The sequence below is a fragment of the Gossypium hirsutum genome, chromosome D05, assembly GCF_007990345.1.
Source record: "Gossypium hirsutum isolate 1008001.06 chromosome D05, Gossypium_hirsutum_v2.1, whole genome shotgun sequence".
NCBI lineage: Eukaryota > Viridiplantae > Streptophyta > Magnoliopsida > Malvales > Malvaceae > Gossypium > Gossypium hirsutum.
In genome coordinates, this window is record NC_053441.1 from 2,088,847 (window position 1) to 2,107,690 (window position 18,844).

An 18,844-nucleotide genomic window follows, 5' to 3' on the forward strand; every position below is an offset into this window, starting at 1 on the left:
TTACTAAGCATTAAGTGCTTACTCTGTCTTATTTCCTCTATTTTATAGTACTCGGAGGCTCGTAAAGGTTGGAAGCTGGTCAGAGCTACATCACACTATCCCCCAAACTTTTCGGTATATATATAAATAGTAAACTAATTTTGGTAATAATGGCATGTATAGGTTAAATGTTAATATTGATAGCAATTTAATGTTGGTTGAAATTAGCCATTGGAATGACTTTTAAATGATATGTTTTGATATGTAAATAGTCTTAATATGCTTGATGAGTATGTTTAAAGGGGTGAATGAGGATAAATCATATAAGTATATTGGATATTAATTTATGATAGCGTATTTGGTAAAACATGTTTATAAGTATTGGGCTATCTTGGTAAGTTAGACATTTGATCATAGGTATTAACATGTCATGCATAAGACTTGAATTTGGCTAGGTTACAATGTTTTGAATTGGCTCTTGAATGTGTTTAAATGTTTATATTGGTGGAAGGTGAAATTGAGTGAAGAATAAGGCTTGGAAATGACCTTATTTTGTCCACACGGGTAGAGACACGGGCGTGTGTCTCAGCTGTGTGTGACACAAGGCCTAGCACATGGGTGTGTTCTGGCCGTGTGTCCCCTGCAACTTAAAAATTTAAAACAGAATGCTCAAAAATTTTCACACGACCTGGCACACGGGCGTGTGACTTAGCCGTGTGACTCCTGCACTTAAAAGAATTGCAAGTCAGAGAGTTACACGGGCTAGGGACATGGCCGTGTGCTCTATTTCAAACGCCACACGGCCTGAAACACGGGTGTGTCACTTGGCTGTGTGAGCCACATGGCTTGGCCATACGGGCGTGTGTCTCCTGTAGCTTAGAAAAAAATTGAGATTTTGCGAAAAATTCTCTGAGTTTCTGATTTAGTCCTGACTTGTTTCCAATGTATGTTTTGGGCCTCGAGGGCTCATATAAGGGACGATATGATAAATTTATGACTAATTTCTAATATGAATGTGAAGTAATATGAAATATTTGAGTCTGATTGGTAAACCCTGGTAATGCTCCTAAACCTTGTTCCAGCGACAGATACCGTCGGGTTAGGGGTGTTACAGTAATAATGCTTATCATCAACAAGGTACGAGCTCGTCCAACATCGATTCCATGAAATCTTTGAGAGACTACATGCTATAAACGTATTTTCGATTAGCAAGCTTATTTTCAAAGCGGGTTGAGACATACACGGGACAGATAAAAGGCAGTCACATTTAGTGCAAGTCGATCCTAAAAGATATTGGGGAAAAATGTAGAAATCGCAAACTCAATGACTTGAGACAAATTACCTGGAGATATTGATGGAGTATTCCGGGTCAAGTAGCCCTAAAGAGCTGGCCGTGAAGTTATCGATGGAGCATATCGCATAGACCTGAGACAAATTACCTACGACTGTGGGAGATTACAAGCACTTTGTTATCCATGCGCACATGTGCCTCGACACATGTAGATTGCATGACCTACGTGGACTAAGTTTACAAACTTGAACATGCATATATTGTAGTGATAAATTTAACTAATCCTCAAAATATATTGATAAATTTCATTTTTCACCAATAATATGGTGATAAATTTATCCGTTTTGCATAATAAGAAAAAAATGGTAGAGATTATCCAAGAATCAAACCTCATGCTGTAGATAGAGTTCACATTTAAAATACAAAATGTTTGGAATAATAAATTTATTCTCAATTGTGCTTTATAATTACAATTAAAAATGCTAATTTGGTTTGTGATTAAGGACTAATGTATATGTTTCCAAACACGACCTTGACCCTTTCTAGGGTTTGACCGACCTTGGCCTTTTACTAGGTTTCGGCCGACCTTGACCTTTAGCGTATGGGAAAGTCTAAGTTTATTGTTTACATTTTATTTGTTTAGTTGTAAATGATAACCACAACTTTCCTATTCCAAAATCTTGAATTTCTTACATCTTATTTCAAAAGGTCTGTCATTTAATAATATAATATGCTGCTTGTGTTTTGAAGATGATATTATTGATTGTAAATCTCAAAAAAATTTGATCTTTATAAACCATAACACATCAATTAAATATTACTTCACCACTAATTTAAGTAATTAATTAACTATAATTCCATTTAAATGACGGCAAGCTGAGCTTATAAAATCTCATGATGATGTAATGTAAAAGGATAACCACAATAAGAAACAGTAACCAAATGGAATTTTATTATTAATATTTAAATAGATCTCTTTATTAACATAACCTAGCTAAAATTTTCAACTTTATTTTACGATGTGGTGTTTTAATTAAAAGTCTCAATAAATTTGAAGTTTAACTTAATTATTTTTAAGAGATGAAAATTCAATAAATTTATAAGTTTTCTTTTTTTATATTTTAAACTTATAATTTCTTAATTTCGTAACCTATATTCTCCACATTATAATTACCCACATTCGTTGACTTCTCAAAGCCTTAATTACCACTTGTCAAATAACATAGAGACATCAAATTTGTCAAACATTCTTGGAATATTAAAATATAGTTTTTCAAGAAATATTAATGCATATCCACACACATTAGAGTGGTCCTCGACTCACTTTTATGTTGGGTTAATTACTTCTTCTCGTAAAAATTTAAAAATTAAAATATAATTTAAGTTTTTATATTTTTTTACATTTTATTTTAATACCTATATTTTTATTTTTCAAGAATTTAATCTCTTTAATTAATTTAAAATTTAAGTCAAATTGTTAATAACGTTAAATTTTTTTTTGTTAAATGCATTGATTTGATATTTTATAATTAATAAAAAAAACTCACTTGATACTTATGTAACAAAAAATTGACGTTGTAAGGATTGGGTAGAGGATATGAATAGAGATGAAAATGAGACATGGCTACTCAAGTTCGACTAAAAAAATTCGAACTCAATTCGATAATTATCGAACTATTGATCGAGTCAAATTCAAGCTTAGTAATCGAACAACACGCAAGCCTTATTGAACTTTTCATATTTTTATATTATTAAATTATGTTAGTGTCTTTAATATATTATTAACCCTAAGCTTAATTATTGAGTTGAGCTTGAGCACAAAAATTGGTAAACAAACTTATCAAACTCCAAATTTCAAGTCAAGCTTGAGTTTAAGCATGGTAGTACTCGGGCCCGACTCAGTTCGATTGCAGCCCTAGTTATAGATAATTATAGGTATTGTATAAAAAAAGAATGTTAACAATTTTTTAAAAAATTCACGTTACTAAAAATAAAATATTTAAATTAACTAATAACATTATAAAAATTAAGATATTAAAATATGTCAAAAATTACAGTATAAAAATTAAATCTAAAAATAAATTTTCAAATTTAAATACCAAAACTAAAATTTGACTATTACTATATCAAACCAAAAAAAAGAAGGCTTTTATTATTTTCATTGAAGGGTTGATATATTTAATCTTACGAAACATAAAAGTGAGGTTAATTATAATTAAGTTTCAAATAATATTATTCATGTACCGTAAAACGGCCACAAAAGAACATAAAAAAAATAATGTTATCCTTTGAAGAGTTAAATTGGGTTAATTGGGGATTAAAAGTGATTAAAAGATAATTAGTTGAAACAACGTTTATCACGAAAAACGTGTAAATGTGTGAGAGCGCAATGTAATAATATGACCACCAGTTGACGGCAAAGTACAAACACAAAGTTTTACTGTATGATACAACGTGGAAATGCCTCAGCAGACTATTCAGTTTTGACATTTAACTGTCAATAACAGCAAAGGCAATTATGGTTCAATATACAGCTGCACCCACTAAACCATGTTTTAATTCAATGCCACCACCACTTTTGTATTTATAATCATTTCAAATTTGACTTACTCTTTGGTTGGATTCGTAGCAACCAATGTTAACAGTGTGGGAGATGAATCAGCTATGCCCTCCAAATCAAACAGGGGTCAAAACGGAGATATATACGTCAACGGGCTTGAATTCATAGGAGTACTAGGTTATTACTGTTGCTTTTGAAAATTTGTATAGTTTATAGGAATCTAAAAATATTGTAAAGTTACAACGTCTAAATTTATTGATTATAAAAAAAACTCATTTGATTATTTTTTTTATGACGCTTTGATCTAAGGGTCGTCTAGACTTGATTTTGGAAGGATGTAGTTTGCGTTAAGGGTTGTCAAGATTTGATCTTGAAATTGGATTTAGAGAGATGCTTGCTTGAGAATTTGATTTGATTTGGATTCAAGGGTATTCTAGACTTGATCTTGAATCGGTGATGTGTAACACCCCTAAAATCAATATAATATAAAAGTAGTATTAAATTGAATGGTGTATAATTGATTTTTCTAGTAAAGTGAGAAAATGATAAAAGAAAGGTTGAGTGATACCAAGAAAAAAATTTGAATTAAGAAGTATGTTGTGATACATTAATTTAAAACAATGACTAAATTGTAAATATATAAAAAGCTTCACTCTGTTTTAAGCTGTACATTGAAAATATGTTACAAACATGTTTGTAGGGTTAAAATATGACCAGAAAAGGGTTCAATTAATTGAATTTAGCCAGAATTACTCCGGTGCTCAAATGTGTCATTCCTATATTCGACTTGGTAGTCAGGTCGGGTATAGGGGTGTTACATGATGTTTACTTTAATGGTTGTCGATACTTTATCTTGCAAACGTGTTTGAAGATAGATTGAATCCAACTTCATCTTAGGTGGTTGAGTCTGCTTCAAGTGTTGTCGAGATTTGATATTGAAAACATGTTTTTTCTTCTTTGTTGGTGCAACCGGATTGGGAAGAACGTTGATTTAAAGGTCATTTAGACAAACCTTCTCTGTGTTTGTGCAACTGAATTGGCGAGAACTTTGATTCAAAGGTTGTTTAGACTTGATATTGGATAGAAGGATGATTCCGCTTTGAGGGCTTTCTAAGCTTGATCTTGAACAATCAGGTTTGGCCTCCACCTTGTTTTCTATTAGTTGACAACATCAAATAACAACTTTCTTGGTAGACGACTTTTGACTTTGTGGTATATGGGGATGCCTGTTGATGAAACTCGAAAGTGCACCATGGGAGTATTGAAAAATGACGAAACACATTGTAAATTACTATTTTTCTTTTTTCGCTTTATATGGGTAAATTCTTAGTGATTATAGTCTTCCATTGGGTGATCATTGTGCTTTCATTTTGCACACATAAAGCTAAACCATACTATTATATATATATAATTTGTTGTTTACTGTTTGTCCCATTCTGGGTAACTTTGTTATTTTTAGGTATTTTTCACTTGATGATTCGATCAGCGTTGCATACAAGTTTAATGGAGTGTCTTGGTTCCTTTATTGGGTAGTCTAAGTTTATAATACCTATAAAGGTTCAGTCCTTTATTGGGTATTTTTAGATTGGGTATTTTTGCCTGGTCATCTAATTTGAACCATAAAATCTCAAACAAAAAAGCCCATCTAGGCTGATTATAGACACAAGATCCAGTAAGGTATATTATTACACAGCCTAAACCCTGGTCGTATCCACACTGTAATATTACAACGGCAAATGTTTACATATTACAGTTTTCAGTGTTGTTAACAATAAATTTTATATTTTGAAAATATTTTCAAAATGTGAATAGTTTTCCAATGGTGAGAAATTAAGGATTTGAATGGTAATTATTTTTATATAAATGGTATATTTTTTTTGGTTAAATACAAATATTATATTAACAAAAAATATATAAGTACATTATTAAAAAAATATTAAATTAGTCTCGCATACATTTTTAGATTTAGTTTATATTCTTCAACTAAGTAAGTTTTAAGTTTTTATAGTTTTCAAAATTTAAAATTTTAATTTTTACATAAATTTCTATTAATTTACTTTTTAATATTAGCCATGTAATAATATATTATCGAGAAATCTGAAAATTTTAAAAATTAAAAATTAACATGAACGAAGTTTAAGACTAACGTTAACCTCACTAGTAATTCGACTCTTTTTATATTTCATCAGGAAAAAGCTCTTCTTTAAGTGAAGGAGCAATCCACTGTATCTGAATGTATGTAATATCCCATAGATCATCTTCTTCCTTACGTACCAAAATCCCAGTTTCCTGCATCTTCGTTATCATCTTCCTCAACAACTCCGGAACCACTTCGTGCAATTTCGTTTCCCCATATTCTCCCAAATCAGCTTTCATGCACGTATCCATCCTTCTCAATACCCCTAACCAAAACGTCCTAAACCCTGGATTCTCCATTATCTGATTCAAGTATTGTAAATACACATCCGTCAGCAGCTCCATTGACAGCTTTAAAGTCCCCTCCATGCTTCTTGTTTCCCTCTCCGCGTTTTCCCGTCGAGAATATTCAATCATCTTTTCATGTTGATCATCCACCATAGCAAATATAACAAGATTAAAGCAGCTTATACATCTTGATGAAGATAGTTCCAGGTCTTCAGCTAGTTTAAACCCTCTACGAAGAGCCAATATTGCATGGTTTCTTATCTCTTCTCGACGTGCTAAGCTGGTTTTCCTTAAGGCTTCACCTAGTTTAACAAATAAACTCATTATAAAGTTGACGGATTCTATGCCTTTGGGGTTATCATCGCTTGATGAAGCACTGGTATTGCTTGAAAAGCTGTAATTGTTGGTTTGATCAGAGGCGGTTGTATACCATTGGATTAACAGCTTCACTGAGTCTGACATTAGATCGAGGATCTTCAAGTTTTTCTCGAGAGGACTGTTTTTAAGAGCAACGAAACCAAATGCACAATCGATACAGTAAGCATAGTTTATCTTTGAGATCTGGAAGGCATCGGACATTAACATGATTAAAGCTTCCACTGCTTGATCATAGGTTTCTGGGTGTCGACCAGTGATTGAAAGCAAATGAAGAACCGATTTCCATCCTAGTTGTGTCTGCAAATTTGCTGGGTATTCTGTCAGAATCTTGCTCACTGACTGTGTTATGTACTCACAACATGTGTCGAGGATTTCTTTATCTAATTTCCACATCAAATTTATGGACTTAAAAATGAGTTCCTCGGGTGTTTTATCGGCTTGGTATGAAGCTAGAAGCTTGAGGCAGACTTTGAAAAGGCCAATAATGCCTTTTTCTGCAAATGGGAGAGGGGAAAATAAAGGGAATTGAGCAACTGCAAGTAAATAATCACTGTAAGAAGGCCAAAAAACTGGGAATCTGTGAAGGTTGGCTAAAGAGATGGCAATGATCAAATCCCAGTAGAATCCAACTGTTTCTTCTTCTTCAATGGGTGTACTGAACTTTTGGCCTTTACCAGCTGCTGCAAATATCAAAGAACGCCCAAGGTTCATCAATGCTTCAACGGGCAACTGAAAGCTGTTGCCAAATATACTCCCGATTTGGCATTGTCTTATAATCTTCAAATTTTGTTCGAACTCGCTCATTCCCAGAGATATGGACTCTTCCATGCTATCTAGTGTTAGGAAATGTGAGAATCGACTAACCACACCAGCAGTGTTTTTAGAGAACTTAGAATCATGATTGGGGAATATTACTCCGGATTCGGATTTTGAACCTTCTGGTGCATCTGATGACGAAGCGACGTCGAATTCGATGACCGATTGAGGAAGTAGTCTAAGCCGTTTGAGTTTCAACAAGCAGTCGATGATGTTCCTCCAACCGCCTCGAAGCGACCTTCCAAAGTTGTTAGCTATGGTGAAAAGCGCAAGTGTAGCCATTCTTGGTTTCATATCATTGCTGAACGCAAACAGGGTTTCTTCGGCCGATGCATACGGGTTCAAAAGCGTCGTAAATTTACAAAATGACGCGACAAGCTCGTCGAGCGTGTCGGCCAGCCCATACTGAGCTATCCTAGCTAAAGAGATCAAACCTTCAATACATTCGTGTAGCATTTCATCTTCGTCTGCATGTTCAAAGAACGCTGAAAGAGCTGCAATCGTCGGGCCGGCAACGCAGGCAAACATATCTCTTCCCAATCGACGATCGAAATCACAAAGGATATACGGTTGCATTAGTTTAGCTCGGTTCATCAACTCGATCCATCGGCTCGGGTTCATCTCTACCGGACCAGATTGACCGAAAAGCGTGATCGCATTATTCGAAATGGAATGAAAAAGCTCAGACAGATACTCTCTAGGAAGATCTTGCCCACCATTAATTGCTCTATTGTTCCTTATAAACTCATCTTCCGTCATCTTCTTCTTCACTTGTGGATTATGTTGATCCGTATTAAGCATAATAAGAGAATAACAAAGAATAAACACCGAATCCTTCGTCACAAATATTTCCGACGATTGTTGATCAAAGAATCTCTCCGAGAAAGCTTCGAGTATTCTCTGAATCTTCTGTGACTCTCCGGGGAGTCTGAACGTTTCAAGATAAGTTCGTAAAGCAGAATCGAGAATCATGCCATGAAATTCAAAAGTTGCAGTGAATTCTTTAAGAACTTGAATGTGAAGTTCATCAGGGTCACCCAGATAATCACCGATCATGTTCTTATCCAGCCCCGGAGTGTATCGGAAAAAAAAGGCAAAAGATTTAGGATTCGGTGGATCAGAAACCAATTGACAATGTTTCAGATACTCCAATCCTTTCTTTTCATCTCGACTGAAATGACTAGCACCAATCAAAATCTTCCTTTTTTGAGCTTTCCTTACACGTATATATTCCACCCAAGTTTCTAAATCATCCTTGGGTTTCTCTACCCAAAAGGGTCTGTATTCTTTAATTTCAATAGGATATGGATCTGATGGGGTTGAATCTTCTTCTTTATCGATGTTTGTAGAAATGCTATGAATCATAATAATCAATCCTTCGAAAGCTTGGACTTGTAATGTCGAGGTTGGACCGTTCCCTGGAAAGGCTTGCTTGCATAGCAACTTCCCTACATCTTCGAAAATGTTTCTGCAAACCGGATCACAATCGTAATTTACATAAGCTTCGATTACAAACGTCGGTTGCCTGAAAAAATTTATAATTGCTTCCAATGCCACTTCCTGGAGTTGCAAAGAAACTCCTGGTGCGGCGATTCTCAACAATACAAACGAAAAGAAAGCCTCTAATTGAAGACGTATGAACCTGCAAAAAGGGAAAAAAGTAATAATTATTTTTATTATAATTTGGTATAATGTAAAATTTAATCTTCAATACTTACAGATTTGATTAAATTAGTTAAATTTGACCTTTAATCTTCAAAAAAATTAATTTCTTTGTTGTTTTTCTAATAAAAATACATTAAAATTTTAAATATGACAATTTGACCTTCAATTTTTTATTATTTTTTATAAATTTTATATTAATTGATAAATAATGTAATATAAATATGGAATACATATTAACCAACATGCAGATTAACAAGCTAACATCATTCCATGGAAAAAGAAATAAAACCTGCGAAGAAAGTGATAGATATTCAAGACTGTGCTGCAAATCATGGAAAGAACGAGTGGGGTTGAACAAGTCCCGTAATGGATCAAATGGTGAAATAAATCATCTTGTACCATCCTCAAAAGCTTTGGGTGTTTCCCAATTTCATCACCGCTTAATTCTATAGCACAGTTTATCAAAACCAATGCGAAAAGTTGAACATCTTCATCGGCTGTGTGACAAATTGGTCCTTCAGTATTGTCCACAACTTCAACTACATTCAACAAAGAACATAAGAACTGGAAAATATCGACGGCGCAACGTATTCCGTACCCCGAGTTTTCATCGATGTCGTCGGTCTCGGATTCCGAGCTCTCCCCTTCGTTAACGTCGACATCGGACAATCGCGAAAAGATTATCTGAATCAACTCGTACATTTTATGCCTTGCCGTGCGTTGAAGCAGATCTCCCCTGGTTACTGATTGTTGAACGACCTGAAAACATGTATTCACAATGGTACAAACAGCCTGATCGGTGAGCAAAACCGAAGCATTGTGTCTCATCGTCGCTGTTAAAACCTGTAAAATTTTCATCATTACAGCGTCTTCTGAAACAGGGTCTGTTTGTTCCAAGCGGCAGCTGGTGATCCCTGTAACGACGATGTTAATAGCGTCTTTGGCTCCTGGGGTTTTCTCATCGAAGATACCGAGTTTAAAAATCTTCAAAATAGCTGAAAGAGCAACTCCAGTGGCAGCTGCTGGGATACCATCGCTTTGAACAACGTCAAGGAAAGGGGAGAGATAAATGCAAGGATCAATGGTTCGCCATTGTTGATGTGGATTGAAGATGAAACCCCTTAATGATTTCAAGGATTGTTGGAGCGAAGAGTCAAAATAATCTTCTTGGGGTGAAATGAATTGAGATGTGGGATCGATCGGCCGCCGTATCACGGCTAGAACTGCCCCTACCTCGGTGTTCAACATGCAAGAGAGTCCCAGCTCTTTCCTCTTCGATTTCAGCATGTCTTTCTTCTTATAAAAAAAAAGCCTAGGAATCTTTTTTTTTTCATGCATGGAATAATAATATTAGGGTGTGGGAGTTGAGTGTTTTTTTCCTCATGTGATTAGTGAGAAAAACAGTAATTAACGTGAATGTGAATGAAAGAAAATCATTTCTCCAAAAAATTTGGAAGAAAGGTAGGCGGATTGTTTGCTAAACTTGAGGTTAATTAAATACTTTGTTGATTTACCGTCTTTAGTAAATTTATATGGTTAAGGGTGAATATTTGAAGACTTCTACCACTAATATCTCCTCCATTTGTTCAGTTTTATTGACTTAAAAAAAAAAAAATTTTTTGAGAGAGAATTATAAGATATAATAGATTGGACCCCAAAAAATTACATTGATTAACCATTCGCTAGCATACTAGACCATTTATTATGGAAATCAAATCAGAATATCACAAACCAGATTATATTATTGGTAGATTGTTATAAAATCAGCTCCGGTGTTCATAATCACTCTGCTTATTTAGTGCCAGGGAGAATCATGAATGGTAGTAACAATGGACTTGATTTGCAGATACTGGTTAAGGGCATCCAAACCAAATTCCCTTCCAAAGCCACTCATCTTATATCCACCATAAGGGCAATCCACATCAAATGCTGTGTAACAATTGAGCCATATAATCCCCGCTCGGATGGATCTTGACACCATGTTCGCCACGTTCAAGTTCTTGGTTATGACCCCTGCTGCTAGCCCATATGTTGTGTTGTTTGCTCTCTTTATTGCTTCTTCCATTGTTCTGAAAATTAATCAAACCACTCAATAATTTGAAAACACCCAACAACAAACAATAGGAAAGGAAAGAAAATTTACTTGAATTTCATCAATGACATCACGGGACCAAAAATTTCTTCTTTTGCTATAGTCATGTCCTCCTGTATGTGTGCACAAACAAAATTTCTCAATTGTTAAAGCAAACTTCCAAAAAGTAAATCTAGATTGGATTAAATTAATTTTTTTATTATTAAATGAATCAAATCTAACATTTAATCCCGTCCCTGTAATATAATATAGGTACCTCAATAGCATAGTTATTTTCTAAGGAATTCACCTTAACATCAGTAAATATCGTAGGCTCAATGTAGAATCCCTTGCTGCCCAGCCGCTTGCCCCCTGTTAACAACGTAGCTCCTTCTCTTTTTCCATGCTCAATGTATTAGAGAATTTTCTGGAATTGCTTCTTATCGGTCTATGTCATTTGGTCAAACATTGCGTTAATTAAAGGAACTAGAATACATATATAAAAATAAGGTTAAAATATATCATAAGTACTTGTACTCTTTATAAATTTAAAATTTAGTCTTTATACTTTTATTTCTAATAATTTAGTCCCTTTAATTTTTAAATTTCAAAATTCAAGTTCATTACAATGTTACTTTTTAGTTACAGTGCTACCACGTGAATATTTTTTTTAACTTTAAAATGTCATACCAACTAATTTAACAAAAAAAATTAATTGTATCAACAATTGAACCTGAATTTTAATATCTGAAAAGTAAAAGGGATTAAATTCATGAAAATAAAAGTATAGAAACTAAATTTAAATTTCAAATGTGTGAAAAATACAGAGATTTATGACATATTTTAACTTTAAAAAAAAGTATAACTTATCCATTATTATTCTTACTTGGGGTCCTTGATTAACTCGAAGATCAAAAGGATCTCCAATTACCCATGCATTTGCCTTCTCTACCAACTTTTTTACAAAAATTTCATAAATTCCTTCTTGAACATAAACACGAGAGCTTGCAACACAAATTTCCCCCTATGAAATTTAGAAAAAATGGGAAAAATTAGGCTGATAATGACATGCAATAAGAGCAACCCACACACACACACACACACACTTACTTTGTTGTATCAATATCAGCATCTTCAAATATTAATAGAGGTGATTTTCCACCCAACTCCAATGACACTGGTTTCAGATTGCTTGCTGCTGCTGCTGTCATTATCTTACGTCCAACTTCAGTAGACCCCGTAAAAGTCACCTGAAAATCCACCCAACATAATAATATTTCTTCATAAATGTGTGTTTAGTTAAGTTTCTCATCCTAAACATGAAACTAAAGTCTCACTTTATCAATGTCCATATGAGAGCTAATGGCAGCTCCCGCAGTCTCTCCAAATCCATTTACAACATTCAGCACTCCGTCAGGGAGGCCAGCCTGAAATCAATAAAAAACCATTTAATCATTTTAAAAGGGTTTTATACAAATTATCTAAAGCTTAACTACCAGCTTAGCGAGATGAGCATAATAGAGAGCCGAGAGAGGAGTCTGCTCAGCAGGCTTGACGACCATGGTGCATCCTGCGGCTAATGCCGGGCCAGCTTTCATGAAAAACATGATAGTGGGAAAATTCCAGGGAATTATACTTCCGACTACTCCAATGGGTTCCCTCAGAGTGTAGCCCTGAAATCCTTCGGACAATTTTAACACTGTTCCATGAATTTTATCGGCTGCACCTGCATAATAACGAAGATTCCTTGCTGCACCTGGGATGTCCATGGCCTTACAATGAGAGAACAGCTTGCCCCCATTGATAGCATCCAGTGCGGCTAATTCTTCTACGTTTTCTTCAATTAGATCTGCGAACTTCATCATGATCCTTCCCCGCTCCTGATATCCAATTTAAGGGGAAATTTTCAAAAGAAGAATATGCCAAGTGAAGAAGTATAGCAAGCAAAATAGCAATATTTAACCTTCCATCTTTGGGCATAAGCATTTGTATATATATTTTATTGTTCTCTTGGTAAATAAAGAGGCTAAGCCTTAAACAGCAGTTAATCAAATTGATTAAGATGGATGAATTTAAACAGTCTAGTAGTCATTTAATTAACATGCATGAATATACTTATTTAAAATGCGTGAATGTAATAGATTATATTAAGATACATGTATAATATGATGTGAGTGAACAAATAAAAGAAAATTTTCATTCCATTACCATCTCTAAATTCTATCCAACAGCTTCCAACAATATATTTTGATTTTTTTTTATTCATATATTTTGAATCTTTGATGCATACATAATTACCCTTCCTTTATGAACAACTATACCTACGTAACTTAATGCAGTATTTAGACTATAACATATCACAAGTAAAATTTACAGTTACAGTTCCACAAATTTCATTAAAATACATAATAACAACACGTTCATCATGAAAGATAACATTAATCATCGAAATAATTAAATAAATTAATAACACCGACACCATATCCAACTAATTAATTCAAGAAACTCGTATAAAGATATGAAAATGAAGTTGAATATGTTAAGATATGTGATCATCAATCCGAAAAGCAAAAATTACATTACTGTGTATCATATGACGTGTTGAAATACTAATCTTAAATATGCCCTCTAATTAAATGGCTATAATTAGGGTTGGGAAGCGGGACCTCATAAATTTAAAAGGTTAAAATTAAATTAAATATATATTTTAAATTAAAATTTTAAGGTACAAAAATTTCCATCTAGTGGACGCGAGAATCATCCATTGTAATATATCTAGATAAATAATTGAATACCTTGTCAAAGAAAAAAGTTTCACTTGTCAATCTAGATAATAGTCTTTTTTTCTTTTTATAGACTTCAACTAATACATTGTATTAAGAGTACTGTATTCCCGCGATTTATCAGTAAAACACACACAAAGGAAGTGGTTAAAAATAGCTGAACTATTGGCTTAACTGATGGACCATTTGGTTTTTATTCAAAACAACCGAATAGAAACGCCGACTCCGTGACCAGTATGTAGTAACTACTGAGGCTAATAAGCTGCCAAAAGGAGTTTCGTTTTTTTTTTAAATATTGACAGATCATAGATACAAGATTTGAAATTAGCTTGTTGAATAAGAAAATATATGTATATAATATATATGATTGATTTGAACGCATAGCAAAAGGATTTAGAAGAAGAGAAAAAGTATGTAGTAAAACGTACTGAGCCGGACATGCGAGGCCAAGGGCCATGGTCAAAAGCTTGACGCGCAGCCTTCACAGCCAAATCAATATCCTCTTTATCTCCTTCTGAAACTCGTGTTATCGCTTCCCCTGTTCTTGGATCAATTGCCTCGAACGTTTTCCCTGTAGCAATCAAATCATTCAAATTCAAAAGTAAAAAGGAAATCAAGTGAGTTCACTTATCTATCAGAGAAAGGAAGGGAGGGAAAAAAAGAAGAGACATGGAAATGGAACGAAAGATACCAGAAACGGAATCCACAAAGTTGCCATTGATGAAGAGCTTGGTGAATTTTATTGGCGGAATCTTGAAAACAGATTCAGAGGCTTTGGAACTTCCGTTGTATTCACCGGCCATTTCTAATTTCTCCGTCTCTGCCTCTCTCTTACTGGTTTATGTAATGGAACAAGAAGAGCTGAAGAGGCCTTTATTTTATTTACTTCTATTTTCTCGTTTTTGGATAAATTAGAGCTCGTTTTATCTTTCGTGTGCCAATGAGTTGAGCTACCTCATCCCTCCATCTGTATTTAAAGCCGTAAAACAATTTTACTTTTCAAGAAATTAGTCAATATTATTTTATTTTTATAAAAAATATTTAAATAAAACAACTAAAATTTCTACTTAAAATAAAGTACATGTTTAAAGATAAAACTCGAAATATTGAAATTTTGTATACAAATCACTCCACTATAATTTATTTAACAAATCTTTTTTATAAATAATTTTCTGAGTAATTATTTAGTACATTAGTATTGGAATTTTTTTATTTTACAAACGGAATTAAGATTTAACCATAAATTTTGTATATCTTTTTAACACAATTTAAAGACACGTGATAAAATCTTAATAATACTTGCATAGTTAAAAATTTTCACCTCTAGTGTACCAAATAATTATACTATTTTTTTTCACCTACATATATAAATATAAAAAATAAAAAAAATTTAATTCTACAAACAAACTTCAAATGCGGTCACATGGCTAGTATTTTTAAAAATATAATTATTAATTACGATTGTGAAATTTTTTAAAAACAGATACTTATAAAGTTAAAATTTGTTATCTACAATATATGAAATGCTTTCATTTCTGTTTTTGTGGTAAGGGAAATACAGGAGGCAAGAGATTTCGTGGGTTAAAAATAATAACTTGGCTGATTAATTTTTAAAAAGTAAAATAAAAATTATTAGGATCTTTTTCTCAAGTTTTTCTTTAAATAATTTGATAATTAATAATGATTGAATGAACAAAATCATAAGAATCTGGAAATCAGAAAAAGTTTGTCTAATCGTAACATTATATACAAGATTTGTAATCCATAAAAGGCAATCCAAATATTCTTCAATTTATTAAAAAAATATTCAATTATTATAAATATAGAAATATAAAGTTTATAAATTAAATATTTATTGGGTTAAAAAGATGGTGATGCTGACAGGTGTTGTGAGAGAGAGGAGGGAAGGGGAAGGATTTTTTTTATTATGTGTCGCTCTTTGGTTGAAGACTTTTTTATATAAAATATAAATATATTTGTACTTTTAAACTTCAATATTTTTATATTATTTTTATTTGTTTCGCCTTTATCGTGGGTGTTTCACGTGACTAATACATATCTATGACTTATATCTATGTTATAAGTAAAAGTATGAGAGAAGCCCATGCACTTATGTATTTCGAAATGTACAAATTAATTATATAATATTTTTTTAATAGTGACCAAAAATATTAATCATGTCATCATTTAATGGATAAAATTTACCGAAAAGATTAATTTACATATTTCAAAATGTATAAAAATTAATTTGCTCATTTTTTTAATAGAGAAGTCGAAATGTAATCTATCCCTAAATAAGGGAGCTTCCCTATTACTTTTACCTTATGCTATATTTAAGTATTTTTATTTTTTTATAAAAGATCTATAAAAAACAATTTAAACCTAAAAAAATCATGTTTACACGTTTTTTAAAATCAGAGTTAAGAGATTTCCAAAATCTTAAAAAAATTAAAAATTAAGAACATATAGAAAATTGTGTCTGGTTTTAAAGGCATCATGTTGCATGTGTTATGTTATAAAAATAGGCAAGTAAAAAAGTAAGAGCTGCTCTTAGTTGAAAAAAAATGTAGAAGATTCAGTTATTATATAAGAAAATTATAAAATTCCCCGACACAATTGAAAAATTCATCACTTTTACAACATTCAGAACAGTGTTAAAGTCTAAAAAGTGTTACCTCTAAAGAAAATAGTGAAAAGATAATAACCACAAAAGTAAGAGTCAAAAGATTACAAACTCGTGCAAATCATTTTCGTGATGCAGGGGTTAGTTTTGGCAAAGATTTTTATATATTTTCTGAAATATTTCATTTTTTCAGTAATATTTTTATATATTTAAATGAATATGTTAAAAGTCCAAATTGATAGTTATATGTTTATTTAAATATAAAGTAAAGGTTTAAATTATATTTATTTAAGTATATGACCAAGATAAGGACGAAGTCAAAAAAAATTTTAAAGGGGCCGAAATCAAATTTTAATAGTTTATATCTTTATAATTTTTAAATAATTAAATTAAATTTTTATAATTTTAGGAGGGTCAAAGTATAATCTTATTTTTAGTAATTTAAAATTTTAAAATATTTTAAAAGACTAAAACAATAATTATTTATTTTAGGGGTTCGTAATTTGGTTATTGAGTTAGATTTCTCATTCACCCCGACAACTACCTCTCTTTTTGAAATTTCTAAAAGAAATATATGTTTGGATGTATTACATTTATTAAACTAAAAAAGAATTAGGGAATAACATTTATGAGGCAAACATAATTTATTTTTTAATTACATCCTAAGAGTTTTGTATCACGTATCTCCTACAACATAATTTTATTTTCAAAATTAAATACTAATTATAGTTAGTATTTAAGTCTGTGAGGAGTTAGTTTCGCTCTTTTTAGGTGTCTTTTCTTAAAATATAAACAGTGGGATCACTAATATTAATATGCACCATTGGATTAGTATTTTGCTTTTCCCAATTTCCAGTACTAATGAAATAGAAGCCTGGAATCATCGAGGCGAAACTAATAATATCGGCAATAAATATTAAAATATTAAATGATATCTGAGCGTTCTATTCCAGCAATCGAATTTTATTTGTTTAAAATTCCTAAAAAGTCCTCGTTTTATAAGGGCTGGTGACACCCTTTTGAAAGCAAGATCTATTTTTATTTTCATTAAAATATTGTTTTTTTTATAAGTAATGTTATAACCATCTATTCTCGTAAATTTTCTATCTTATTTTATTTAACATTATTGACGTAAGAAACTGAAAATTTATATATAAAAATATTTTTTTCCTCCTACCCCCGTTATCAATGTGACAAAATTCTGTTTTACTTGCAGATCAACAGATTGCTAATCTAGATAACGGGAAAAAATGGATTTAGAGATACTTTTTGTTTTCTGTCCTATTTTAAACTTGAACAAAAGGGGAAGAGAATCACGCCATCGTATTATGTATTATTAGTCACAGAAAGCTAAATATGGCAAACTATTTGATCACAATAATTCTTCACATGCCCTGGAATATCTGGTTGATTTCCATGGGTTTTTCTCAAATTAAAATTTGAATTATATTAGTCCGCATGAAACTAGGGTTGGTTACGGGCATAAAATAATTCAAGAAACTCCCAGTTGTAGGTATTGGTTAAAAAGAATTTAATCACATCCAAATCGTAATAGAGTTGACATTTAATGTCTAAAAAAATTTTTGTTCCAATTTCAATTCAATTTCAAATAGAATATTTCATTTTCAAAACCATAAAACTGTTAAAAACCTATTCCTATTTGGCCTTATTTGAGATTAAATTGATCCATTTAATAAAAAAAATGGACTAATTTGATCAGTTCCCTACAATAGAGGGACCTCTGACTTTGTATTCTAGTATAAAATAATAGCGACAAATTTCAGCATTCATTGTAAACGCTACACAGGGAAAATTAAAAATTCTTCCCTAGTCCTTGTAATATAGCTGATATTACAACCAATGAAGTTTTTTGTCAAGCTGAAAGCCCAACAACATAAAACAGTCTCTGATGCTAAATATGATCCAACAAATTTAACATCCTCAGGGCTGCCCACTTCACACGGACAAACTTGGTAGGGTTTTAACAAAGCCTTTGCAATTAGCATCGTCTCGACTGGCTTTGCCCAGTACAAGCTTTTTCTTTTTTTCTATATCATTTGGTAATATATTGTCTGCTCATCGCTTAGCAAGTTCAAAGCTATATTGTGAAATTATCATAAGATAGCCATTTTAAGAAAAACACTTTTCAGGTATTGTATACTAAAGGGGTATTAGAGGTTGAGATGGCAACAGAATCAACAAACACGATGGAATTTATGCTTGATAGACAAGGATTCGAGCAAAATAAAAAAGA

At 32.3% G+C, this 18,844-nt stretch overlaps 1 protein-coding gene and 1 pseudogene across 1 annotated transcript; both read right to left on the minus strand.

The window, feature by feature from the left end:
- Nucleotides 1-5,847: 5,847 nt before the first annotated feature.
- On the minus strand, nucleotides 5,848-10,479 carry LOC107907225 (ARF guanine-nucleotide exchange factor GNL2). The gene is made up of 2 exons (XM_016834496.2): nucleotides 9,403-10,479; nucleotides 5,848-9,090 (listed from the first exon to the last, which is right to left on the minus strand). The coding sequence occupies exons 1-2, from the start codon at nucleotides 10,449-10,451 to the stop codon at nucleotides 6,006-6,008; spliced, it is 4,134 nt and encodes a 1,377-aa protein (XP_016689985.2). The 5' UTR covers nucleotides 10,452-10,479; the 3' UTR covers nucleotides 5,848-6,005.
- Nucleotides 10,480-10,780: 301 nt separating this feature from the next.
- Nucleotides 10,781-14,927, minus strand: LOC107907224 (aldehyde dehydrogenase family 2 member C4-like; annotated as a pseudogene).
- Between the last annotated feature and the right edge of the window lie 3,917 nt (nucleotides 14,928-18,844).

What these genes read in the sequence shown, in the direction of transcription:
- LOC107907225 (XM_016834496.2), bottom strand. Translation starts at nt 10,451, where the DNA reads ATGCATGAAAAAAAAAAGATTCCTAGGCTTTTTTTTTATAAGAAGAAA. An exon ending in ATCTATCACTTTCTTCGCAG is followed by an intron (nt 9,091 to 9,402) that starts GTTTTATTTCTT and finishes CCCTTTTTGCAG; the next exon opens with GTTCATACGTCTTCAATTAG.